Here is a 26,693-nt window from a genome sequence, read left to right as displayed (position 1 = left end):
GGGATAAACAGGACCTAAGTGTATCATTGGACATAGTGGTACACACCTATATATAATCCCAACTACTGGGAGGTACAAACAGGAAGATCAGAAATTCAAGGCTAGTCTTAGTCACAAGAGACCCAGTGTTAAAAAAACAAAGAGCCAAAATATGAACACATAATTAACACATTATGTTCCTGCCCATATAGTAACTTCCCTCCCACCTCACGAAAACAGTTTTCAACTTCAGGTAATCAGAATTCCCTCGTTTTGAGGGCTGATGAGATGGCTCAACAGCTAAGAGCACTTGTTGTTCTCCTCTAGGACCCAGGTTCGGCTCCCAGCACCCACACTGGATGACTCACTACCACCTGCAACTCTGATCGATAGGGTCTTTCTCTTGGCCTCTGTGCTCCTACACACATATAGTATATACACTTATACAGACTCTCTCACTCTCTCTCTCTCTCTCTCACACACACACACACACACACACACACACACACACACACACACACACACTACGAAAAGAATAAGCTTATAATAAAACTTCAGAAGAGAAACTGGAAATGGTAGGCATATGCGTTCACAACAGAACAGAAAAAAATAGATGAAACGACACCACTGAAAGGCTAGTTACAGCCAGTCTCGGTAGTCTCCTTCAGACTATAAGGCCTTCTAAAATAATCAGTATGGATCCAAAACATCTGGCACAATAGAAGAGATGGCAGACAAAGTGGCAACTAAAATAGTGAAGTGAAATTATTTGATCAACAGATACAGATCATATATAACAAACACTGTGCCACCATTTTGAGACAAAAGGATTCTACTACAGTTAATTTCCTTATCTAATCAGCCAAAATTAAATAAATGATAAGTGTTTAGGATGTGGTATCACTGTCAGAGCACATTTTCTAATGAGCAATGATTTTAGTTATTCTGTTAATTATTTTAGTCTCCAGGTCTGAACAAATTTTTGGATATTGCAGTGTTTCAGAATTCTAATGGTTTCTACCTAAGAGAGTCAGATACAAAGAGACAAACAGAAAAACGGAGTATTTGAAAGACATCACACTAGCTTGCACTGTAAAGAACAGGAGGGATTAGAATATGCTTTGTCTACCTAGATCACTGCCTTCTCTCTATACACATGTACATGTTCTCAGCTTTAAGAGGAAAGAGGGAAAGGCATGATGGCACACATCTTTTATCCCAGCACTAGGGAGTCAGAGGCAGGCTTATCTCTCTCTCTCTGTGTTCCATACCAGCCTGGTCTACCTAGTAAGTTCCAAGCCAGCCAAGGCTATATTGTCTCCAAAAAGCAAACAAACAAAAAACAACAATAACTAAAGCGTAGGAAAGCGTCCTGGATGTGTGTTGGTGCATACCTGTAATCCTAGAATTTAGGAAACAGAGACAAGAGAACCTCTCCAAATTTGAGGCCAACCTAGACTACAGACTTTGACTCAAAAGAAAAAAAGAAAAAAAAGAAGAGTAAAGGAAATACAATTTTCTTTACCATCTTGGTTAGGAATAGTCTTAATTATTTAGGGAGCTTTAAGTCCTAAGTCACATGGATATTTCAGTGGCTTTTTGAATCACAACGAATACAATCATGCCTATATAAAAACAAATTATGCATGTGGTTGCTAAAGAATGTTAGATCAACTCAGGAGCAAGGCCAGCATCATACATACTAATACTCTCTCTCCTGCCTTCATCCTCTTTGACTACTGTCTCTTTCTTCTGGTGGTCCTGAGCCATTTGACTGGAATTCTCTTTGTCACTTGATGGAGAATCACAAGACCCATCAGATTTCTTCTCAGCAGCCTCTTCATCAGCTTTCTCCAAAGGATGAATTTTCACAATCTTTACCTTCAGCATTTTCTCCTTTCCAACCTATACAAATGATAGAGAAAATTAAGAGATACTTAAATAAATAAATAAACTGACTTAGAAATCTAAAGAAATAGAAAACATGACCTAGTAGTATACATGCCTAATATGGCGACTTGAGTAAGAATGGCCCCCCATAGGCTCATACATTTGAATGTTTAGTCACCAGAGAATGGCACTATCTGACAAGATTAGGGCCTTCTGAGTAGAAATGTGTGTGTGTGGGGGGGGGGGGGGGCTTTGAGGTTTCAAAACTCCAAGATAGTCCCGGTATGCCTGTTTGTTTGTCTCTGCCTGTGTATCAGAACGCAACTCTCAGCTACTGTTCCATGCTATATGTGCTTCCATGCTCCCTGCCATGAAGACAATGAACAAAGCCTCTGAAACTGTAAGCAAGCCCTCTCAGTTAAATGCTTTCTTTTTATAAGAGTTACTTTAGTTTGGGTGGTGGTGCACACACCTTTAATTCCAGCACTCAGGAGGCAGAGGGAGGTGGATCTCTGTGAGTTCAAGGAAGCCTGATCTACAGAGTTCCAGGACAGCCAGAGCTACCAGTAAAACCCTGACTCAAAAAAAACAAAACAAAACAAAACAAAAAACAAAAAGATCCTTTAATCATGGTATCTCTTCAGAGCAATAAACAGTGACTTAGGATGCCTAGCAAACAAAAATTCACGAACACTCTCAAGTATCTAGGTATAGTGAACTTCGTTTCTCAGATTTCCAATTTTATTTCTTAACAAATAAAATGAACCTGACACAGTATCATGTCTGTAATTCCAGCACTTGTAAGGGTGGGGAAGAATTGCTTTGAGTTCAAAGCCAATCTGTAATACATAGTGAACTCCAGGCCAGCATGGACTTCAAAGACAGTTTCAAATATCAACTAAACCAATGGTTCTTCACCTTCCAAATGCTGCAGACACCTCATGTTGTGGTGATCCCCAATCATAAAATTATTTCATTGCTACTTTATAATAATTTTGCTACCACTATGAATCGTAATGTAAATATCTGATATGTATGATATCTGGCTGTAACCGACAGGTTGAGAACCACTTAACTAAACAAACAAACAAAATAACCTGGTACAAAAGTACCAAGTCATAATCTATAATCCCCAGAAAGCTGAGGCAAGATCAGGACCTCTCCAGCATTTCCTATATAGTGAATTCAAGGTCAGTCTGGGCTACACAGCAAGACCCTGCTTCAACAACAAAAGAAAATTTTAAAATAGGGGGCTAACAAGATGGCTAAGCAATTAAGAGCACTTGCAGAGGTCAGGGGTTTGATTCCTAGTACCCATATGGTGGCTCACAACTATCTGTAACCTCAGTTCTAGGGGAATCCAACAGGTACACATTTGGTATACATATATTCATGCAGGCAAAACATTCATACACATATAGTAAAATAAATGATAATATTTTATTGCATAATTCATGTACTTATGTACTAAGAGAAATTGTGCTAACCTAAAATGTATGCCAAGTACAGTTCAAGAACTTGTATGTTTTTGGTTTATTTTCTGAGAGGGTCTCACTGTAGATCTGCGCGACCTGGACCTTATCATGTAGAGCAGACTTGTCTAATCCTTGTGGTTTAACTCTCCTGTCCTTTTTCTCTCAAGTACTAGGATTACAAGTGTGCATAACCATACCCAGGTGAGAGCTTTCATTTTTCAAAAATAAACTGTACAAATCAATATCCAACCGTTACAGAACCTATCTGCTAAAGGACTCTTTTTTTCCACTTACTCACCCTTCAGTGCCTGTTACAAATGAGTTGCCTGGGTCTATTTTTGGATGTTAGTCTACTGCATTGTCTTACCACAGAAACTAAATTAGCTGGGAATAGTGGCACATGACTATATCCCAGAACTCTAGAGGAAGTTGCAGGAGGGCTGACATAAGAAAAGGTAAGCCGAGTTCTATGGATTTCCAGAACAGTTTGGGCAAAATAAAAATCCTACCTCAAAAATACACAAAAACAAGGGAGAGAGGGAGAGAGAGAGAGGGAGGGGGAAGGGAGAGAGGGAGGGGGAGGGAGAGAGAGAGAGAGAAAGAGAGAGAGAGAAAGAGAGAGAGAGAGCGAGTACGTTCAGTTATTAAAGAATGCAGGGGACCTGGGAGTGGTTCAAAGTACCCACACTGAATTGTTCACAACCTCCTTTGACTCCAGCCCAAGGAGAATCAGGTATCTCTGACATCCATGGACACCTATATTCACATACGCATATCCACACAGGTAATTAACCAAAACACATACAATAAACCAAGTACTTAGGCTAAGCAACTGTGTGTTAATTAATACAACATTATGGATCTACATCTACCATATACACTATTTTTTAATCACACACAAGAGAACAGGCACAGCAGCACCTATGTATAAGTACTAGCACTTGGGAGATAGAGGTGGGAAGATCAAGATTTGAAAGCCAACTTTGACTACCCAACAAGTTTGAGGCCAATTTGAACTAAACCACACCCCATCTCAAAAAAAAAAAAAAAAAAAAAAAAAAAAGCCAAGAAATTGGAGAATAGTGTATGTGCCCCTCATGCAAATAAAAGTGCCATTTTAACAGGTCTTAAAGTAACCCATTCTCTCCCTCACACAGACTGACAACCATTGCATTTTTTTGTTTTGACTTCTGTATATGGAATCAAGACTGTATTCTTCTGTGATTTCTTTCTGCTATTGAGTATTCTAGGCCCTAAAAAAATATTTATTTAACTGCCGATGGATCCTAAGGTTATTTTTTCTTTGGACTATTATGAATAACACTAAGAATTTTTTTTTAAGTGTATTAGTGTTTTGCCAATTTAAGTTACAGGTTCCCTGAATCTGGAGTTACAGACAGTTGTGAGCTGCCATGTAAACTGGGAGTTGAACCTGGATCCTCTGGAAGGACAGTCAGTGCTCCTAACTGCTGAGCCATCTCTCCACCCGCTAAGATTGTTCTTACACAAGTGTCCTGGGGAAGTATTATGAGGATAAATATTCAAGAGTGAAAGCCCAGTCAAGGTATATGCATATTCAATTGAATTGGCAATTCCAAATCTTTTACCAAAAGAGGTGTAGTGTTCACAATAGTGGTGGTGAATGAAGGCTGGCAGTATGGCCTAGAGGTAAAGCACCTGCTTAGCATGTGCAAGATTCTGAGTGCCAGACACAATACAAGGGAGAAAAAAGCAATGCAAGAACAGTTTCGTTTTCTTAGCAACTTCGGCAATGGTTCAGATTTACTAATCTCATATGTATAAAATAATCTTGACTATGGCTTTGATTTGATTTCTGAAGTACAAATGAGTTTAAGCAGCTTTTCATGGTTAAAAGCATACATATTCTTGTATTTCATCCTTTGCATCAAGTATTTCTTGTTCCATCTTTCTTTTATTCTCTTACTTTGAGTGTTTTATTTTCAGTGCTGGGGATGGAGTCTAGGCCCTTCCTCATGTAAGGCAAATATTCCACAGACCCTTGATGGCAGATATATAGCCAGCAGCTATAACTAAACTACATACACTACCCCGCCCCCCGTCTTTTTCCAACTTGCAGATATATCCAATGCTTTTCCTTTTGTTACTTTAGTTGTTTTTTTTTTTTCTTTTGCTGCTTTTATGTTGTCTCTTTCTTTTCAACCTGGCAAGGGCTGTTTTGGGTTTCCATGTCATCTAGATTTTGATGTCAGCCACAAAAAGCAGAGAAAAACAGACATGAGAGAAGTGAGGTGGGTTTATTTCTGGTATATTCCCCTGGACAAATTCCAAGCAAGTTAGATCAGATCACTAAATTATTCTTAACAACTATAACTACTCTTTCTTACTTTTTGTTTGTTTGTTTTGAGGCAGGGTTTCCCTGTGTAGCCACTCTTGAACTCACTCTGTAGACCAGGCTGGACTTGAACTCAAGGGCTCTGCTTACCTCTGATCCTCAGTACTGGGATTAAAAGCATGTGTCACCACCACCCAATTCATTTCTACTTTTTAGACGCACTGCCTTCCTTTGTTTCTGTGAGGTTTGTTTAGAAATGACAATCTACCTACTGCTTTTAGCAACCAGGACTTCTTGTGAAGTGTTGTTTGTGCTAGATCAAACTGCCGTCCTATTTCAAAAGTCCCTTTACGAAACCCAATTCAATTACACCATTCAAGTCTACCATCTGTTTTTTGTCAAAATGTGACTGGTACCAGGAATGTGATTAAGACTCACTAGTAAGCCAGGTTTATATAGCATGCAATCACAGCACTTGGTAGAGGCAGGCAGATCTCTGAGTTGGAAGCCGTCTGGCCTACACAGTCAATCCCAGAACTGGTAGGGCTATGTAGAGAGACCTCATCTCAAAAACACAACTACAAAAAGACTGAGACAAGAGAATCGCTTAAACTTTACAGCTTGCCTAGCATATAGAGTGAAACTGACTCAAAACCAAACCAACCAATAAACAAAACTACTGATAATCTCAGACATTAAAAATAAAAATATAGCCAGGCGGCATTGGTACATGCCAGCACTCAGAAGGCAGAGGCAGGCAGATCTCTGTGAGTTCGAAGCCAGCCTGGTCTACAAAGCGAGTTCCAGGACAGGCTCCAAAGCTACCCTGTTTCGAAAAAACAAAAACAAATGTAATAAATTAAATATACTGAACAAGAGTAAATTCATTAAATACATTAATGAAATTAAGTACAAGCAGAGTGAGGTATCAGACAGACATATATGAACTGAATGTTGACCTCATCACCTACTGGCTACTACAGCACATTATGCCACTGAGCTGACAGCCTGCCACTTAAAAAAACAAAACCCAAGCCGGGCGGTGGTGGCGCACGCCTTTAATCCCAGCACTCAGGAGGCAGAGGCAGGCGGATCTCTGTGAGTTCGAGACCAGCCTGGTCTACAAGAGCTAGCTCCAGGACAGGCTCTAAAGCTGCAGAGAAACCCTGTCTCGAAAAAACAAAAACAAAAACAAAAAAAAAAAAAAAACAAAACCCAACATCTGGGTGGTGATGGCACACACCTTTAATCCCAGCACTTGAGAAGCAGAGACAGACGGATCTCTGTGAGTTCGAGGCCAAACTGGCCTACAGACTGAGTTCCAGGACAGGCTCCAAAGCTACAGAGAAACCCTGTCTTGAAAAACAAAAACAAAACAAAAAGCCAACCAATCACATTCTTAGTTTGCAAAGACGGGAAGCTAGTTAAGGCAACATTTAGGCAATAGCATGCAAAGTAAGGGGTTGCTTTATTTTTGCTTCTGGAAATTTTTCTTTTCCTACTTAGAAAAGCATTTCCTGGATATTTCTCTCTTTGGAGCCACTTCCACTCACTGAATTTCTTTCTCACCTTTTCTTAATAAATCTACATTCATGCTGACAAGATGGTTCAATGATAAGGGCACATGCCAACAAACCTGACAACCTGAGTTTTACAAGTTGAAAACCAACTCCAACAGGCTATTCTCTGACCTCCACACATGTACTGTAGTACAGGAGTACCCATACATGCATAAATATCAATATATAAATAAATAAATATAATGGAAAATTGTGTTAAAATAATCTGTCACATTGCTTAAAAGAGAGGGAAAGAAAAGACAATAAGAAAGCATAAGTTCACACACTTCATCTAAATACCAATACTGGGGAGGCTGAGCTAAGAAGATGCCCACAACTCAGAGGGCAGCCTGGGCTGCATAGTAACATTCTAAGTCAGAACAACAACAAAATTTAATAAAATAAAGTTCTTTTAGAGTTTGAGGCCAGCCTAGTCTACAAAACAAGTTCCAGGACAGCCAGAGATGTCAAATGAATAAATAAATAGATAACATTCTTTTAAAATGTTTTCCAGCTGGGCGGTAATGGCACATACTTTTAATCCCAGTACTCAGGAGGAGAGGCAGACAGATCTCTGTGATCTTGAGGCCAGCCTGGTCTACAAAGTGAGTTCCAGGATAGTCATGAACTGTTACAAAGAGAAGCCCTGTCTAAAAAAAAAGAAAGAAAGAAAGGAAAATAAATAAAAAAAAAGTAAGAATGCAGGTACTTACCTCAAAGTCACACTCCTCTCCCACGGCATATTTGGTCATGATCTCCAGCCAGGCGGAGTCCACTAACTTCTCTAAGGAGGCTGTGTTGTGGTGAACCATTTCCAGAACAAGTTTCTCGTACCAGCTAGGGAACTCCTCCTTCAAACTACAGAAATGTCAGGGTTAGCAAGAAAACAAACACAAAAACTTTACCCAGCAATTCAATTCAAACTTTTTTTTTTAAAGAGAGATTTTAGAGCATTTTAGGGTAATAGCAAAACAAATACTTCTTTTTAAGAAAAATTTTTATTACTCAAGAATTTCATATAATGTGTTTTACTTCTTCCCCCCAAAACAAGCATTTCTTCAGCAAATACATGCAAAGCCTTGGAAAATAATGAAGATTAAAAGCCACACCACAGGGCTGGAGAAAGGGCTCAGCAGGGAAGAACATTTAAAGGACCAAAGTTCTGTTTGCAGCACACAAGTAACAACTGAAAACTGTCTGTAACTCCAGTTTTAGGAAATGATGCCTCTTCTGACCTCCTTATGGGCCAAGCAAGCATGTGGTGCACATACATGCATGCAGGCAAAAATACTCATATGCATAAAATAAGATAAACAAATCTAAAAAAATTAAAAAACAAAGGAAAACCTGTGCAGTCGGCACTGAACTCAGAGATCTGTCTGCCTTTGTCTCCTGGAGTGTTGGAATTAAAGGCATTCACCATAACACTGGGCCCCATTATTTTGCTTTTGCAGTGTATTTCTTTTCAAGTGAAAATTTATTCCATTCCTTGATTATGTATGTTTCAAATGCGTTCACTCATTTCTCATAATATCCCATAAGATATCTACACTTTTACTTTACAGATAAAAGCTTCTTGAAAGAAGCCGGCCATAATGATGCATGCCTAGAAGGTAGAGGCAGGTGAATCTCTGTGAGTTCAATACCAGCCTGGTCTACAAAAGCTAGTTCCAAGACATCTAGGACTGTTACAAAGAGAAATCCTGTCTCAAAACCACTCCAACCCCCCGCTAAAAAAAAAAGCTTTAGGAAAGACTACACAGTCAATTCCTGACTTTAATTCAAAGTCAAACAATGAGCTACCACTTTTCACTTTTTTTTTTTTTTTTTAATCTAGCAGACAGTAACTGTAACTGCCACACCAAGGCCAGGATGGCAGTGAAGATTACAAAAAGTGGTCCTCAGACCCTGAAAGGCAACTGGAGGGATGAAGAGATAGCTCAGTGGTTAAGAACTCTCTTGCTCTTCCAGAGGACCCAGGATCAATTCCCAGCACCATTACAGTTCATAAATATCTGAAACTAAATAAACTGAAAGCTAGAGGATTCCAGCTTCTGAGGGTACTGCACTCATATGGTATACAGACATACATGCAAGCTAAATACCTATACCCAGAAAATAAGGTTAACCTTGAAAAAAGAAAAAAAGCAGGGGGCTGGAAAGATGGCTCAGAGGTTAAGAGCGCTGGCTGCTCTCCCGGAGATCCTGAGTTCACTTCCCAGCAACCACATGGTTGTTATATATGCAAAGATATTCACAGTTGGATTCTTTTAAGAGAAAATAAAAACCAAACTAATCGAGTGTTAGACATGCAATTTCAACCATATCATTTTATACTTATTTGAAGCAATGGGGAGGAGTGGATCGACTATGTGAACAATCACAGAAATGCCAGTGTTAAGTGTGTTTTATTGAAGTACTAGAGACTGAAGCCAAAGAGCTAGCTGCACCTTCAGCCTCGTGTTAGGTTTTATATTACCTTGTTTGACTCTGCTATCCACAGCTAATACACCTCCAATTACTGGACCTCAAGTCTCTTAACGCACTTTACAAGACAGGAATCTATCTGTACAGTGCTCTCATCAAGCTTTAAGGCAGTCAATTACCTTTGCAGTCTGCCCATGAGCCTCCAGCCTCCATCCCCAGCTTAACCATCCTCCCAAGATGTCTTCAGACTTCTTTAACTCCATGAGGTTTTTCCTGAACCCTACAAAGTCAATCTCTTTCCATTAATTCTCTCCAGTCAATCAAGTTTTAAAACTTCATTTTCTGAGGAAAGAGAGGCTGAATGGTAGTGTTCAGATTCTTTTAATCTAGATCATGTATTTTTATTTATTTATTTTTATTTTTTGGTTTTTTTGAGGCAGGGTTTCTCTGTAGCTTTGGAGCCTGTCCTGGAACTAGCTCTTGTAGACCAGGCTAGCCTCGAACTCACAGAGATCCACCTGCCTCTGTCTCCCGAGTGTTGGGATTAAAGGTGTGCGTCACCGCCACCCAACTTAGATCATGTATCTTTTAAAATAAATTGGATACTACTTTTTCTTAACAATGCCAGAGATCAAACTAGGGCCCATGAGCATGCTGGGCACATATACACACACCCACACCAACACACCCACCACTGAATCATTCCCCAGAATATTCCCATAACCAGAAAAAGATTTTTTACTTTGACTAAAAACCTCCCTGTCTTTATAAAAAAATTATTTGGATTTTCTTTTACAAGCTATGTTTTGCATACATGTATATATATGTGCAACATGCATAGCAGATGCCCAAGGAGGTCAGAAGAGGGCATCAGATCCCTGGAACTGGAGTTATGGATGGTTGTTGAGCCATCATGTGGGTGCTGGGAACTGAACCCAGGTGCACTGAGCATCTCATCAGCACCCTTCTCTCTTTTTCAATATCCCATCACTTCTTACATTCTTAGTTACCAAATCACATAAAACATTTCCCAAGTGTATTTTGCAGAATTTCTAGCCAATACAGGTTTGTTTAGTCTGTTATTTTGATGCCTTGATATTACTTCTAGATCATAACAGCCCTTTACTTAGAATTATATTTCCAAAGTACTTACAAGGTAAAAAAGCCCAAAGGTCTAGCACACATATAAATACCAGCAAAATCCTAATAAGTAAGAGCACCCAAACACTAATACAATGTATTTCATTCATGCCCCAAACATTTAAATACAAACACTGCCTTAGGGGTTAGTATTATCCCCACCCTTCTTTCTTGACACAGTGAAGATGTGCCAAAGGGCAAGGCTTCAGCTACTCACAGTTCAGCAACTTCCTGTTCCTCCTCCCAGGCCTCCTTGTGTGTTAGCTGACTGCTTCCAGTGCTCTTACATGTCCAAATGCGCTCACTGTATCTTTCCAAGCGGGCTTCATACTCTCTGTCAGCAGTGGCTCAGGAAAACAATAGTCAAGCAACAAAAAACCAATATACACTCAGAAAAAGACAAATCTATAGAAAAGAAAGAAAATCTAAGTATCCTTTCTACAATATAGAAAGATAAAGTAAGAATGAAATCTGCTTAAGTCATAAATCCAAAGTATGACCATAATTCAAACAAGATAACAGCTGGCTACATTTTATAACAAAATAATAATGCTGGGGCCACTCAGTTGGTTCAGTGACTGAAGACCCTGCTCCCAAGTCTGATGACCTGAGTTTGACCTCCAGAATCCGTATAATAGAAGAATTGACTGCTACAAGCTGTCCTCTCACTGCCATATGTGAACTATATACAAGAAATTGCTGTACAAAGAAATTTTAATATTTTGATACAAATGAAATTTCATAAATTCACCAAGGTTTCATTTCACAATTTTTACAGCACTAAAAACTCAAAAGAAAATTATAAAAAGCCAGTCATGGTTGCACATGGCAAAAAGCAAATTAAAATACAAGTCATGAGGCTGGAGAGATAGTTCAGCTGTTAAGAACACTGACTGAGGCTGGGTAATGGTGGTGCACGCCTTTAATTCCAGCACTCAGAAGGAAAAGGCAGGTAGATCTCTGTGAGTTTGAGGCCAGCCTGGTCTACAAAGCGAGTGCCAGGACAGGCTCCAAAGCTACAGAGAAACTCTGTTGGGGGGGGGTATGTGTGTGAGAACTCTGACTGCTGTTATTCCAGAGGGCCCAGGCTCAATTCCCAACACCCACATGGCAGCTCACAACTGTCTGTAACTCCAGTTCCAGGCGATCCGAAACCCTCATACAGACATACATGCAGGCAAAACACCAATGAACATAAAATAAAAATAAATAAACCATTTAAAAAATAGAAGTAAAATAAAATACAAGTCATGAGGACTAAAGACTTTTTCAGACAAGGGTCTTTTTACTTGTAACTAGCTGGTTGACAGTGAGTTCCAGCTGCAATGGTGGGAAAAGCTGACACAGTATGACATATATATGGCACTATTATATTCTCTTTTCCTATCTCACTCAGGAAGTGATTGAAGTCACAAATCTAAAGCGAATCTGTATGCTTCTCCCTTCCAAGTGCTAAAGGCATGCACCACCACACCCAACAGGAATGGATTTAAGGTAAAATGAAACTAGCACAATGCAGATAGTCACAAAGTTTAAGCCACAAGGGCTCAGAGGTTAAGAGCACTGACTGCTCTTCCAGAGGACCCGAGTTCAATTCCCAAAACCCACGTGGCAGCTCATAACAATCTGTAATTCCAGTAGGGAACCTGACATCCATGGCAAAACACCAATGCACACAGGGTGGTAGTGGCATACGCCTTTCAATCCAGCACTTCAGCAGCAGAGGCAGGCACATCTCTGTGTGTTCAAGGTTAGCCTGGTCTACAGAGCGAGCTCCAGGACAGGCTCTGAAACTATAGAGAAACCCTGTCTCGAAAAACCAAAAACTCTAATCTAAAACAAACAAAAACCACCAATGCACATAAAATAAAAAAAATAATTAAAAAAATTTATTCCATGGGGCCTGGAGAGAGAGGTCATCAGTTAAATACACTTACTGCTCTTGCAAAAAACTCAGATTAGGTTCCCAGCACTCACATAGTGGCTCAAAACCATCCATAACACCAATTCCAAGGGATTTAGTACCTCCTTCTTACCTCCTCAGACACCAGGCACAAATGTGGTACACGCACACACGCGCAAGTGAAATTCTTTATTTTATAAAATAACTAAATCTAAAAACAGACTTAAAAAAAAAAAAACAAATCAGTCTACTGCCGTGTGGTGGTGGCGCACACCTTTAACCCCAGTACTAGGGAGGCAGAGGCAGGTGGATCTCTGTGAGTTTGAGACCAGCCTGGTCTTCAAGAGCTAGTTCCAGGACAGGTTCCAAAGTGACAGAGAAACCCTGTCTCGAAAAACTAAAATAAAATAAAATAAAAATAAAAATCTGTCTACAGTAAGATAAGACGACCACACCCCACAGGCAATTTGGAGTAAATGCAGACTAGGGACTCATTTGCCACTGGTCTTCTTCTACCGTGGAAACATCTGTTCCATCCCAAGGATTAGAAAACACATTCCAGGCTGGGACTGTCGTCACTCAGTGGTAGGGCATCTGCCTAGACATACACAAGATTGTCTGTTCAGTTCCAGTATAGCAAGACAAAATAAGTAAGCCAACTGCATGAACTCCTAATCATGGCTCTGATATACTACTTATTCTAGTCTTCATGTTGGCTCTGATAACACTAACTTCACCTAACCATTAACTAGTTGTTCAGTCTTCCTGCGTGGGATGGGAGAAGAGAACAGAATAGTGTGACTTTCCCACCATCCCAACTGGAACTATCAGCCACCCATACTCAAATTCAATTAGCAAGCAACTAGTTTTCTTCTGTGCACCAATAGTAACAGATGCTATACAAGAAAATAAACTGAGCGGCAACTAGACTTAGCCGCCAATCCCAGTACATTCCAAGCAACATGCTTTATCCTTGCTCAAAGTATTTAAAGCCAGTAGTGTCACTCGCCTGTCATCCCAGCACCTAGGAGGAAGGGGCAGGGAGATCAGGAGTGCCAGGTCATCTCCACAAGGAGTTTGAGACAAACTTGAGCCACATGAAACCCTGTCTCAAAAAGAACAAAAACAAGGGCTGGAGAGATTGCCCAGAGGTTAAGAGCATTAGCTTCCTTTCCAGAGGACCTGAGTTCATTTCCTAGCACCCACATGGTAATTCACAACCATCTGTAATGAGATCTAATATGCCTCTTCTGGCCTGCAGACACACATCTGCATACATAATAAGCAAACAAACAAACAAATCTTAACAAAACAAAAAACAAAAACAAAACTAAAAGGGGAGGAGAGAATAACTGTTAAAAGATTGTTGAATCAATAGGCTCTAAATTCTATTTCTGATTTTAGGTTACCAAAAGTCACTCACTCCCAAGTAACCACTCACAGAAAATGTCAATTGAGGTTTTTGTTTCAGCAACTGCTGTACATGTAATTGAGACAAAATGTCAAAGCAATTCTCAAAAAGGTTAAGTAATCTATAACTGATAAGGCATTTTCAAATCCTAGACTATGTCATTATGCATTTACTTTTCAGGACCCCAAGAACTATTCTTACCACAATATGCTGCCTTATTCTCTTTAGCCAAGTAATGTTTATTTCTTTCAAAAGTACCTGGCTGTGGTGGTCTAAATAAGAATGCTTGGCCATTAGGAAGTGGCACTACTTCAGAAGGATGAGAAAGTGTGACCTTGTTGGAGAAAGTGTCATTGGGGGTGGGCTTTGGGGTTTCAAAACCCCAAGTTAGTTCCGGTGCCTGGCTCTTCCTGCTGCCTATGGATCTGGATGTGGAACTCTCAGTGACTCTGCCCATGTCTCTATGTTCCTACCATCCTCCCCACCATGACAATAAAGGACTAAACCTCTAAAACTATAAGCAAGCCCCAACTAAATGCTTTCTGATGTAAGAGTTGCTGTAGTCATGGTGTCTCTACATAGCAACAGAACACTGACAGAATACTGACATTTTAAAAGAAGTGGCCCAACAACATATGAAGGTTTAACTAGCATAACTAAAGGGGTTGGATAGATGGCTCTGTGGTTAAGGGCACTTGCTGCTTTTGCAGAAGATCTAGATTCAGCTCCCAGAATCCAAATTCACAACCATCTGTAGAGTTCCAAAGACCAGATACTCTCTTCTGACCACCAGACACAATATACACAGGCAGTACAGAGACAATATACACATGCAGGAAAAACACCCATACACATAAATTTAAAAAGAAACAAATAAGAAACCCATGTAATTAAAGATGGACATGGTGGTACACTCTTGCAATTCCAGAATTCTAGAGGCTGGAGCCTGTCACAAACACATGCAAGTAGAGTCCTAATACTAATAAAGCAAACTCTCAGATTTGCCTTTTAATTCTATCTTTTCTCTCTCTGGATCATACTGTCAATCAATTAACAATTCTAATCTGGCATAATCTATTATAGTGAATTAACTGGGCATTGTCATATACTTTTAATCTTAATACTTGGGAGGTAGAGGCAGAAGACTGCCCCAAGTTCAAAGCCAGCCCATGCTACACACAAACTTTGAAACCAGCATGGGCTATAATTAAATAGAAAAATAAACCCATCAAAACTACAACTTTGGGAACTGAAGAGATGGCTCATGATTAAGAGCACTGGCTGTTCTTCTAGAGGACCTGGGTTTTATTCCCAATACCTACATGGTGGCTCACAACCATCCATAATTCCAGTTTCCAGAGATCTATATCTCTCTTCTGGCCTCTGAGGGTACCAGGCATACACATGGTATACAGACATACATGCAGGCAAAATACTCATAAAACAATTATTTTTAATTTTTAAAGATTTATTTAGAGCCAGGTGTGGTGGTGCATGTGTTTAATCCCAGCACTGGGGAGGCAGAAGCAGGCTAATCTCTATGAGCTCGAGGCCAGCCTGGTCTACAAAGTGAACTTCAGGATTTCCAGTGCTGTTACACAGAGAAACCCTGTCTCAAAGAACCAAACCAAAATGAAAAAGAAATTATTCAAAACTATAACCTAATTCCATTTACAGTTACCCAACTCTTCAAACAAACATGCTCTACTCAGACTGTTCTAGAGTCATACTGTACAATACCATAAAACTCCTAAAACAGTTGTTTCTAAAATTCAGCAACTATGACAACTGATGCACACAACAAAAGTATGAATCTACAGTAGGTTGTTGGTAGCTCCAGTTCCCAAGTAAAACCCAGTTTTACTTAATAGGCCATCCTATGGCCAAATAACATCAAAAACTGTTAGCTGGGCATAGCGATGGACACCTGCAGTACCCCCAGTCAGGAGGCTAAGGCTAGAGGGACTGCCTAAAGTTCCAGGCCAGCCAGAGTTAATTAAATAAGACATACACAGCTGTCTCAAAACCAAGAAAGAGCCAGTCTGTATTTCATTAAGCCAGACTATAACTCAGAAAACAAAACAGGGCTGGATGGTTGGGCATGATGGTGCATGCTTTTAGTCCTAGCACTCAGGAGGCAGAGGCAGATGGATCTCTGTAAGTTTGAGGCCAGCCTGGTCCACATTATAAATTCTAGGACAGCTAGGGCTGCATAGTAAGACCCTATCTCAAAATCAACAAACAGGACTGGAGAAATGACTCAACAAGTAAGAGCACTGACTGCTCTTCCAGAGGACCCAAGTTCAATTCCTAACACCCATATGGCACCTCGCAACTGCCAGTAACTACAGTCCCAGGGGATCCCATCCTTTCTTCGGATTTCCGCGGGTACCATGCACACACTTAGTGCAATTCATTCATGCAGGTAAACACTACTCAGACACAAAACAAATTCCAGTTTTCTTTTTTAAAATTAAAAAAAAAAAAGTGTGTGTGGGTGTAAGAATGTGTGAATGAAAGCATGCTATGCATTGTATGTGCTGTAGTTCCTACACAAGCCAGAAGGGGGCATTATATTCCCTCAGAGTGGCTTTACCAGGGTTGTGAGTCCGAAATCTGGGGTTCTCTGGTAATAAGAGCTCTTAACACTAGGCCATCTCTCCAGCCCCTTTTGTTTTTGAGACAGGGTCTCCTTGTACTTTAGGCTGACCTAAAACTCCTTTTTCTTCTGCCTCAATTTCAGAATACTGTAAATTCAAGGAGTACAAAGTACCTTCACAAACTCACCGACTCACTGCTTAAAGTTAAAATAGAAAAGTTTGCTCTAACGATACATGCAATCAAAATAAAGAGAATCTTGTTAAAAACATAACCATAAATATAAATTGAGGACTGGTAATACTTCAAATACAGCTGTTGCTCAACCATACATCTGCTTTCCTCTATGGAACCACTAATAGCCTCATAAAGAAACATGCCAACCAGCCAGCCACACAGTCCAGAGCTCTAAACCACCCTCAACATGCTGCCACTACTGGAAATTTCCAGAACAATTTCCTCTAGTATAATCCTTTTTAAAGAATTCCTGTTAAAAAGTTCTAAATACTGGTATAGGAAATCCTAAAAGAAAGTTTATTAAATACACACTATTTTAAATAATTCAGGTTTCAGTTTTCGTTAAGATAACGTCTGAAGGACTAGGGAAATGGTACTATGATGGTTGATGGTGCCTGCCGAGCATGCTTCACAGTGTAAACCATGGCATATACATGACCACACACCCTCTCTTCCCCAGACAATAAATAATAAACAAAGCTTTTGTTAATAGTTTTAAATTAACTGGCTATGGTCATTTTTCAAACGGCTCAGTATGCCTGTTAAGAGTTGGAATTTATCTCTTTTATGAAGTATTTATTATACTGTACTAGAACAAAATCCACCTCTAATAATATTAGTGTTACCATCAACAGTTCAAAGACAATAACTGGGTGTGGTACAATACGATTTTAAACCTATCATTCAGGAAGCCAAGGCAGGCAAATCTCTGAGTTTAAGGACAGCCATAACTATATATGAGTTCCAGGCCAACCAGTGCTACATAGTAAGAACCCTGACTCAATAAAACAAATAAAGAGTTGAATGAATGACATATAGAGAGACTATGTTAGATTCCCAGAAGTAAACTTTTACTCTAGTGAAAGCATGGAAACTGCTTTAAAAAAAAAAAAAAGCAAGTATATATTTAGCAGAAATAATGTAATTAGTAGAGCTAAATACACCTTATATCATCTAATTACAACTTATATCAAAATGACAGTGTAGACTAATATTTCAATAAATGTGGGGGGAGTTGCGGGAGAGATGGCTCAGCAGTTACGAGTACTTGCTAATACATGGTGACAATCATCTATAAACACAACACGAGGTGCATATATATACATGTAGACAAAATACGCACATAAAATACACAAATCTTAAAAAAAATAATTCCATTAAAATCAAAGGAGAAGGTGAAGTATTATGACACAAGACTATGATCCTAGCACCCAGAAATTCCTCACATGGGAGGCTGAGGATAAAACACTCAAAGGGCAACATGGGTTGTATCACAGACACTGCAGCTCAGTAGTACAGCAGCACATGCAAGGCTCTGGTTCCACAATTCCTTGTTCTTCCCTTCGTTTATTTACAGTGATATGGTTGAAAGCACTGGTTTGTGATCTCAACTCTCATCATTATAACCAGGGTGTATGATCTTTAACACACCAACTTTAATTCTCTTGGGCCCACTAGGCAAGCAAACAGGAGATCTAGACCCCTTAAGACTCATTTCAGCTCAGAGATGCTATAGGCACATGATCAAAAATACCTACCTACATGGATGCCAGGCATGGTAGCGCACGCCTTTAATCCCAACACTTTGGAGGTGGAGACAGGCAGATCTATATGAGTTTCAGGCCAGTATGGTCTACAAAATGACTTCCAGGCTTGACAGATCTACAAAGTGAGACCCTGTCAAAAAAGGAAAAAAAAAAACAAAAACAAAAAACAAAAAACCACGGGCTAGAGTCAACAGTGAAGTTAAGTACAGAGTACCTGGGTTCAGTTCCCAGCATCTATGTGGTAGCTCTTTAACTCCAGTTCCAGGGGATCAAAAGTTGTCATCTGGCATCCAGAGGAACCAGGAACACAAGCGGTATAATGGATACAGATACAGGCAAAACACCATATAGATAAAACTAAAAGGGGTTAGGGGGAGAAAAAGACTCCTTTTCCAAGACTCTCTGTAGGTGAACACTGGAATTCAGAACTGATGCTAACAAAGATGAACCTGCCCTAGCTGGTGCTGGAGTATAGGCCTGTTAAGTTCAACTACTGGGAAGGCTGAATGAAGCAGGAGAACCAAAAGTCCAAGGCCTGCCTAAGCCGCATGGTGAGTTCAGAGCCAACCTCAGCAATTCCGGTAATGCCCTTACTCAAAATAAAGAGGGCTAAAGATATAGTTTACTAATAGTACAAGGCCCTAGGTTCAATCCCCCAATTAGTAATGATGAGAGGAAGGGAAGTGAAATTATCCTAATTATTCAAAACACTATGTTAAAGCCAAGATCAAGCTGAGCAGGTAGACATCTGCAATCCCAACACTTCGGAGGTTGTGGCAGGGGGACTAGGCAGTAAACGCCAGCTTCCGAAATGTAAGTTAGAAGTCATCCTGGGATACAATTTTAAAAAAAATGTCTGAAGCAAAGGCCAAGAGTAAATTGCCCTTTCTGATCTACAGATACAGCAGGAATTACAACAAGATCTAGTCTTTTCAAAGGAAAAGGGATGATAAAAGTAGTTTTTATGCAAGTTTGATACGGAAACTATCTTTTTTTCTTTTTTTAAAGTAAGTGGACAGGCAGTGGTAGCCCACACCTTTAATCCCAGCACCTGGGAGGTAGAGGCAGGTGGCTATGAGGCCAGCCTGGTCTACAAATCGAGTTCCAGGGCAGTCAGGGCTAGAAACCCTGTCTCAAAAAACAAAACGAACACACAAAATGCCCAAGTAAGCCCTAAAAGATTCATCCAATATTTCCCCCACCGTGCAAAAGTGACACAACTTTTAACCAAGTGGCTATGCTTGGTCAAGAAATCTTAAAGCAATGATCAGAAATGCAGAGGCTATTTTAAAACACCAGTTTCACGGTGCTAAAACAAAAAACGTTAAGGATGTCTCAAGAGTTTACTGGCTTCTAACTGTACTGAATGGTGGCACAGGCTTGGAAGGTTGACTAAACTCAAGCAGGATTGGTGGGGGCTATGCAAAGACAGTCTGAACAACACAGTAAGATTTTGTCTCAAAAAATAAATAAGCAAATAGATAATAAAATAAAATAAAAAGAACGGAAAGAAAGCAAGTCAGCTGGAGAGGAAGAAGCAGGAGGATCAGGAATTCAAATCCAGCCTCGACTGCACAAAGTTCAAGACCAGTCTGATCAACACAAAGCACTCTCTCAAAAAAAGAAAGAAAAATGAAACTTCTAAATTTCAAACCTGTTTGTTCCCTGGGGAAGAAAAGGCCACCAGGACCATCAAGGTACCTTTCTGTCCCCTCCCACCTACAGTGGGGGAGAAGTTAATGCCGGGTTTTGTGATTTACGATTCTGTCAGTTCATCCCTGGCCTAAAGTCCACTCCGGAGAAGAAAAACAAAACCCACAACTCAACATCAGTGTCCCCGCACAGCCCACACAAGACGCAGTGGAGGCTTGCACAAGCCGGATCACGCGACCGCGCCGGTACAATTTCAAAAACTTAACTTGACGGTTTCATTTATACGAAGGGAGAGAAAGAAAATGCGCATCGGAAACGCGGCGTCCCTCCCCTAGTCACTTAGGGCCCGAGGCCAAGTTGGGGAGGAGGGAATTGGTGCTGCGATCGTCACCGAGGCCCCGGGGACAAAGTAAGGGGGGAAAGGATGGAGGCGCGCGGTTCCGGGAAGGACGCCTGGAGACGGCCGGATGGATTCCTCCGTGGGGATCCCAGCCCGGCCAGGCAGGGCCCGGACACCGCGGCCCGCGGATGGCCCGGTGCGGTGACAGCTGCCCCGCGAGCGGCGCGTGGCCCATCCGCATCTCGCCATCTCCATCCCTCGCCCTGCGCAGCCGCGGCCGGGCGTCCACAGCGCGCACGGAAAAAGGATACTCCCGGGTGCGGAAGGCCTCCTGAGTGTGCGGGATGGTGAAGAGCGGCTCCTCTCCCGGCAGCGGCTTCACCAGCGGGAAGGGCTTGCGGCCCAGCAGCGGCGCCATCGCGGCAGCGGCGGGCACGGAGCGCCGGAGGCTCGGCCGCTCCGCCGCGCAGAGCTAGGCCCCGGCGGCTCCGAGCAAACGAGCGAGCGAGCGAAGCGCCTGGCTCCCGGGGCGGTGGGGGAGGGGAGGGGTGAGAGGGCGGCGCGAACTCCGGCTTCTCTCAGAGCTGGCGGGACCGCGCCACGGCCATGGAAGCGAGGGGTAAGCAGCGAGGAGAAGAAACCGAGATATTCTCCTCGCTCCTTCCGGCGCCTTTTGCCTCCCGCCGATCTCCGCCGCCGCCGCCGCTAGTCACGACTCCTCTCCAGCGGGCACCGGAGGAAATTATTGAAAAATGGCGGGAGATTCCCTTCCTCCCCCCCGCTGCCGGGCCAGCGCACAGACTAACTTGCTCCTCCGTGGCGCCCTGGGACGGGTGCTTCGATAGGCGGAGGGCTGAGCGGCGTTCGTAGTCTATTGGCTCAGAGCGGCTGCCGCTCCGCGCTCCAGTCCCGCCCTCTGGGCCCCAGCCATGTAGTTTGGTTGCAGCGCACTAGAGGGCAGTCTGAAAAGGTGAAAGGTCACGTTATGTAAGAGCCAGGGACTGGCGTGCGGGCCTCCGGTGGCGGACTTAAAAAGTCATGGGACAGGGAGGAAGAGGGGGAGGACGGAAGGTGGAGGACTCAAAGAGAGCAGAGCAGACGGCCCTGTCATATAGATACAGACATTGCACCATCTGTCACCGACGGCGACACCGACATCCGGGCACCCACTGTCCGTGTGGTGCGCCGGAGGGGGGAGGGGGAACGCGCGGCCAGGGGCTTTGTCTTTCCACTCGCGCTCCGCCCCCTTCTTAAAGGGGCCGCGCTCGGCCACGCCCGGGGAGCCGCGGGTGGAGTTGTGCTGGGCGGGAAGTAACTCAGGCCCTGCCCAAACAGAGGTTTCGTATTAGGGCGCCTGGGACCCCAGCCGGTGTGGTTGCGAAACGGAGATTGACAGTCGGTCTGCCTCTAAAAGACTTACAGGGAAGGATAATGTGGAAGATTCTTTAAAAATCTGTGGAAGAGCTCTGGAGAGATGGCTCAGTGGTTAAGAGTACTGCCTGCTCTTCCAAAGGTCCTGAGTTCAATTCCAGCAACCACATGGTGGCTCACAGCCATCTGTAATGAGGTCTGGTGCCCTCTTCTGGCCTTCAGGCATACACGCAGAAAGAATATTGTATACATAATAAACAAATAAACAAATAAATAAATTTTTAAAAATCTGTGGAAGAAGGGCTGCAGGGCTGGCTCAGGGGTTGAGAACGTGTACTCCGCTTTCGGAGGACCCAGGTTCAGTTCCCAGCTCCCACATCAGGTAGCGCAAGAAACTGCCTGTAACTGCAGCTCCAGGGGTTCCCACTTCTCTTGCCCAAGTGCGCATTACACCGCCACCATGCACGCACACATACACAATTTAAAAATAAATCTTTTTTAAGAAGTAAGTGAAAAAAAAAAGAAAAAATAATAAAAAAAAAGAAGTGGAAGGATGATGTAAAAGTTTAATACATACATACATACATACATACATACATACATACATGAGGATTACACAAAACAGACTTCCAAAGCTGAAGAATCCTGAGCGAGCTTGTGGCTAGCCTGGGCTACAGTCTTACCGGTCAGTCTGGGCTGAATAGCAGGACCCTATCACAATAAGTAAATAAGTAAAATTATATGTGTGTGTGTATGTCCTTATAAATTATGTATATTGAGAGAGGTGACTCAGCAATTAAGAACTTCCTGTTCTGATTCACGGCTTTGATGTTAAGGACTCATAACTGCCTGTAACTCCAGAGAGACAGACACATGCAACCCTGTATACATACCCCCCATGGGCATAATTTCAAATAAAAATTAAAGAGGTCTAGACAGATGGCTTAAGGTTAAGAACATTTGCTGGCAGGGTGGTGGTGGCGCACGCCTTTAATCCCAGCACTCTGGAGGCAGAGGCAGGCGGATCTCTGAGTTTGAAGCCAGCCTGTGGTCTACAGAGCGAGGTCCAGAACGACCAGAGAAACCCTGTCTTGAATTAAAGACAGACAGACAAGGGCTGGAGAGATGGCTCAGTGGTTAAGAGCATTGTCTGCTCTTCCAAGAGGTCCTGAGTTCAATTCCCAGCAACCACATGGTGGCTCACAACCATCTGTAATGAGGTCTGATGCCCTCTTCTGGCCTGCAGGCATACACACAGACAGAACATTGTATACATAATAAATAAACATTTAAAAAAAAAGACAGACAAACAAAAACCAGGCTGCTCTTGCAGAAGATCTGAGTTGAGTTCCAGCATCCACATGGGATGGCTCACAACTGCTTGTGACTCCAGTTCAAAGGGAGTCCAACCTTGTCTTCTGGACTCTGAAGGCACATGCACACAACCCTAACCCCCGCACAAGTTAAAAAATAAGTAGATAGTGAGACTCTAAAGTCAATAATAGCAATAATAAATTTAAACTTACATGGCTGGAGAGATGGCTTGAAGTTAAGAGTACTGATGGCTCTTCCAGGGGACCAGGGTTTGAGTCCCAGTACCCACATAGTGGGTAAAGTCATAAAAGTCTGTGACTCCAATCCCAAGGGATATGACCCCTTCTTCTGGTCTCCATGGGCATTGCACACATATGGGGCACACACAGGCAAAATGTACATACATGTAAAACAAAATAATAGGGATGGAGAAATGGGGATTTGACACTTAATGTTCATGGAAATCAGAATCCCAGCACTGGGGTGGAGGAACAGGTAGATCCTTGTGAGTTTGAAGCCAGGCAGGACTATGGCCTATTTTAAAAGTGGAGATGGGGGGCAGGGAGAGAGAGAGAGGAAAGGAGAAATGAAAGCAAAAAAGAAAAAGTAAAGAAAAGGGTTCTTGCTTGGTGGTAGTGGCGCACACCTTTAATCCCAGCACTTGGGAGGCAGAGACAGGCAGATCTAAGTTTGAGGCCAGCCTGGTTTACAGAGAAAGTTGCAGGAAAGGCTCCAAAGCTACACAGAGAAACCCTGTCTTGAAAACAAAACAAAACCAACCAAACAAACAAAAAGTTCTTCCTTGGCCAGGGCAAAATTTTGCTGTGTTGCCTCAGACTCAAAGGTGTTGCTGCCTCAGTCTCCCCAGCTGAGCCAACCTCACCTCTGTGCCTCTGATCACGTCATTCATTGCCTTCTGAATCCCATTCTCTTAATCGTTCCAAGCACATCCTGATTCACTCAATTTTCAGGCCTTCTGATCAATGCTTACTATTAGCATACATTATTAACCTGTAATTACACAATAATGGGTCTCATCATAACATTTTTATATGTTTGTCATGTTTTTGTATTTATCATTTCTTTACTTGTGGGGGGAGCATGGGTGCCACTGTGCACACGGGAAGGTCAGAGGGCAATTTGGCAGGAGTCAGTGTTCTCCTTCCACCACGTGGATCCTGGGGCTTGAACTCAGGTCCCACTGAGCCATCCTGCAGACTCATGGTATATATTTCGGCCATATTCCTTCCGGTTACCCTCTCTCGTCCTCCTCCTGCTCCCTCTGATTCTTCCTTCTGAACTAAAACCATTTACCACCCCTTTCGACTTCCGTGTTGGATTTTGTGTTGTTGTTGTTGTCTCTGATTTTTTTTTCATGTTTCTGTGTGGTTTTTAATGTGTATGACACAATGAGGTTCATGATGGCTGCTTTCAGGAGCATGGAGAACTTACCAGTCACTGAACCACTGAAGGTGCCTCTGGCTCACCCCAGCAGCCATGGCCTCTCATAGATCCCCAGGGAGGGGAAGGGTCTTTGAGTCCCTCCCCATCTATGACAGAAACACTGATGAATCCAGTCTCTCAAAGGTCTTATGCAGACAGTCACGACTCAGGGTTTGGTTTGGTTTTTGAGACTGGGATTCTTTTAAGCCAGGCTAGCCTCTAATTTAACCGAGAGAATGACCTTGAACCTCTGGTCGTCACCACCCAGAGCTGGGCTTACAGGTGTGCCGTGTTCCGTTTCTGTTGTTCAGGGGTTCAGACACTCGACTTCATGCATGCCAGGTAAGCTCTCCACCAGCTGAGCTACACCCCCGTGCAAGACTTTTTTTAAATCATAATTTTAGCATGATTACTCATGCAATGTATCCTCTCTCCCATTCGAATAAACAGATTAATACTAAAGGACAAGATTAAAGTTGGCAGTTCCCAGGCATCCTCTTCAGACCCCCTCCTGTGTCCACTCCCAGCCAGCAGTATCTGGTTTTCTGCTGGGAAAAGCACCATTTAGAGATGACCATCCATTGGCTTCCTCATGCAGCCTCCTACAGGACACAGACCCAGCCTAGGGCTTGCCTTGTGCCCTGCCCCATGGAGCGGTCCTGTCACCCTCTCATTCCGCATGGGTCCCTTCATGAACCTTCACCCCAACAGTTCACCTTCCACCTGGTCTCTTCAGTCTGTCCCATTGGTATCTCAAACTCAAAACATCTCAAACCTGGAACTTGGTGGTGAGATGCTATACTCCCAGAATTTGGGACCTGGAGGAAAAAAGATGAAGCAGTTCAAGCTTATCCTAAACTCTATCGCAAGTTGGCAGCCAGTCTGGCCTACCTGAGAACCTGTCTTAATCACAGCCAGGTGAAATGGCACACACCTTTCACCCAGCACTCAGGAAGCAGAGGCAGACAGATCTCTGAGAGTTCCGGGCCACCAGGACTATATAGTAACTAGCCCAGCCATGACCATATAGTGTGACCTTGCCTCAGAAAAACAAGCTAAACCAAATAGGAGAAAAAGAACAATACTGGGGTTGGTGAGGTAGCTCAGAGGTAAAGTGTTCTTGCCAATCCCAAGGTCTTGTGTTCACTTCAGTCCCTGGGACCCACATATTAGAAAGAGAATCAGCTCTTCAAGTTGTCTTCTGTCTCTCTCTCTCTCTCTCTCTCTCTCTCTCTCTCTCTCTCTCTCACACACACACACACACACACACAAATTAATACACGATGAAACAAACCCCTTCTCATAGTCTATAATCTTTTATGCCTCTGCCCACCTTCCTCTTAATTCTATGGAAACAACACTGACCTCTTTCTTATGTAGTAGTTAGCAGCCAGGGGGCAACCAGATGATGTTAAATCTACAGCCTTAAAATCTTGCAGCTAGTTCCTTTTCTTGCCTTCCCTACAGTCTCCTACTTGCGGCTGTTATTATTTCTGTATTAAACTATATTATAATGACTTCCTGCTCTAAGTTTTCTTTGGTGAGGGGCAGCAAAATGGCACAGCAGGTAAAGGCACTTGGTGTGGAGCCTGAGACCCTGAGCTGGATTCCTGGACCCACAAGGCAGAAAGAAAGCTGACTTTGCAGGTTGTCCTCTGACTTCCACTACCACACTGTGTTTCATGCACACACACACAAAAATTGTTGTTGTTATTATTACTTTTTGTTTTTTGAGACAAGATTTCTCTGTGCAACAGTCCTGGCAATCATTTGCTTTGTAGACCAGGCTGGCCTTGAACTCAAGAGATCCTCCTGCTTCTGCCTCCTGAATGCTGGTGTGCACCACCACCCAGGAAAACAATTATTTCTGAGAGAGCCTCATGTAGCCCAGACTGACTTTGATTTGACTCTGTAGCCAAAATGAAGTATATGTTCACTTGTGTATGTGTGGGAGACCCAAGGTTGACTTCAAAAGTTCTCAGCTGATCTCCATCTCATTCAGAGGCAGAATCTCTGACTTGAACCCAGAGCTCACCAATATGGCTAGCAGATTGCATCAGGAATCCCTTGCCTGTGTGTGCTAAGTGCTTTT

At 42.5% G+C, this 26,693-nt stretch overlaps 1 protein-coding gene across 1 annotated transcript in view; it reads right to left on the bottom strand.

Moving 5' to 3' along the window:
- Baz1b (bromodomain adjacent to zinc finger domain 1B) overlaps window positions 1-21,261 on the bottom strand; it is a 61,759-nt gene extending 40,498 nt beyond the window's left edge. The window contains exons 1-4 of the mRNA XM_038345191.1: window positions 20,785-21,261; window positions 11,002-11,118; window positions 7,931-8,075; window positions 1,683-1,884 (exon numbers count right to left, since the gene is read on the bottom strand). Of these exons, the coding sequence (XP_038201119.1) occupies window positions 1,683-1,884; window positions 7,931-8,075; window positions 11,002-11,118; window positions 20,785-20,891 (571 nt within the window). The 5' untranslated portion in view covers window positions 20,892-21,261. The remainder of the gene's footprint in view (window positions 1-1,682; window positions 1,885-7,930; window positions 8,076-11,001; window positions 11,119-20,784) is intronic.
- Between the last annotated feature and the right edge of the window lie 5,432 nt (window positions 21,262-26,693).

The sequence above is a fragment of the Arvicola amphibius genome, chromosome 10 (genome assembly GCF_903992535.2).
Source record: "Arvicola amphibius chromosome 10, mArvAmp1.2, whole genome shotgun sequence".
In the NCBI taxonomy this organism is placed as follows: domain Eukaryota; kingdom Metazoa; phylum Chordata; class Mammalia; order Rodentia; family Cricetidae; genus Arvicola; species Arvicola amphibius.
The sequence above is the reverse complement of the archived record's forward strand: the minus strand, read 5'-3'. Positions and strand labels throughout refer to the sequence as shown.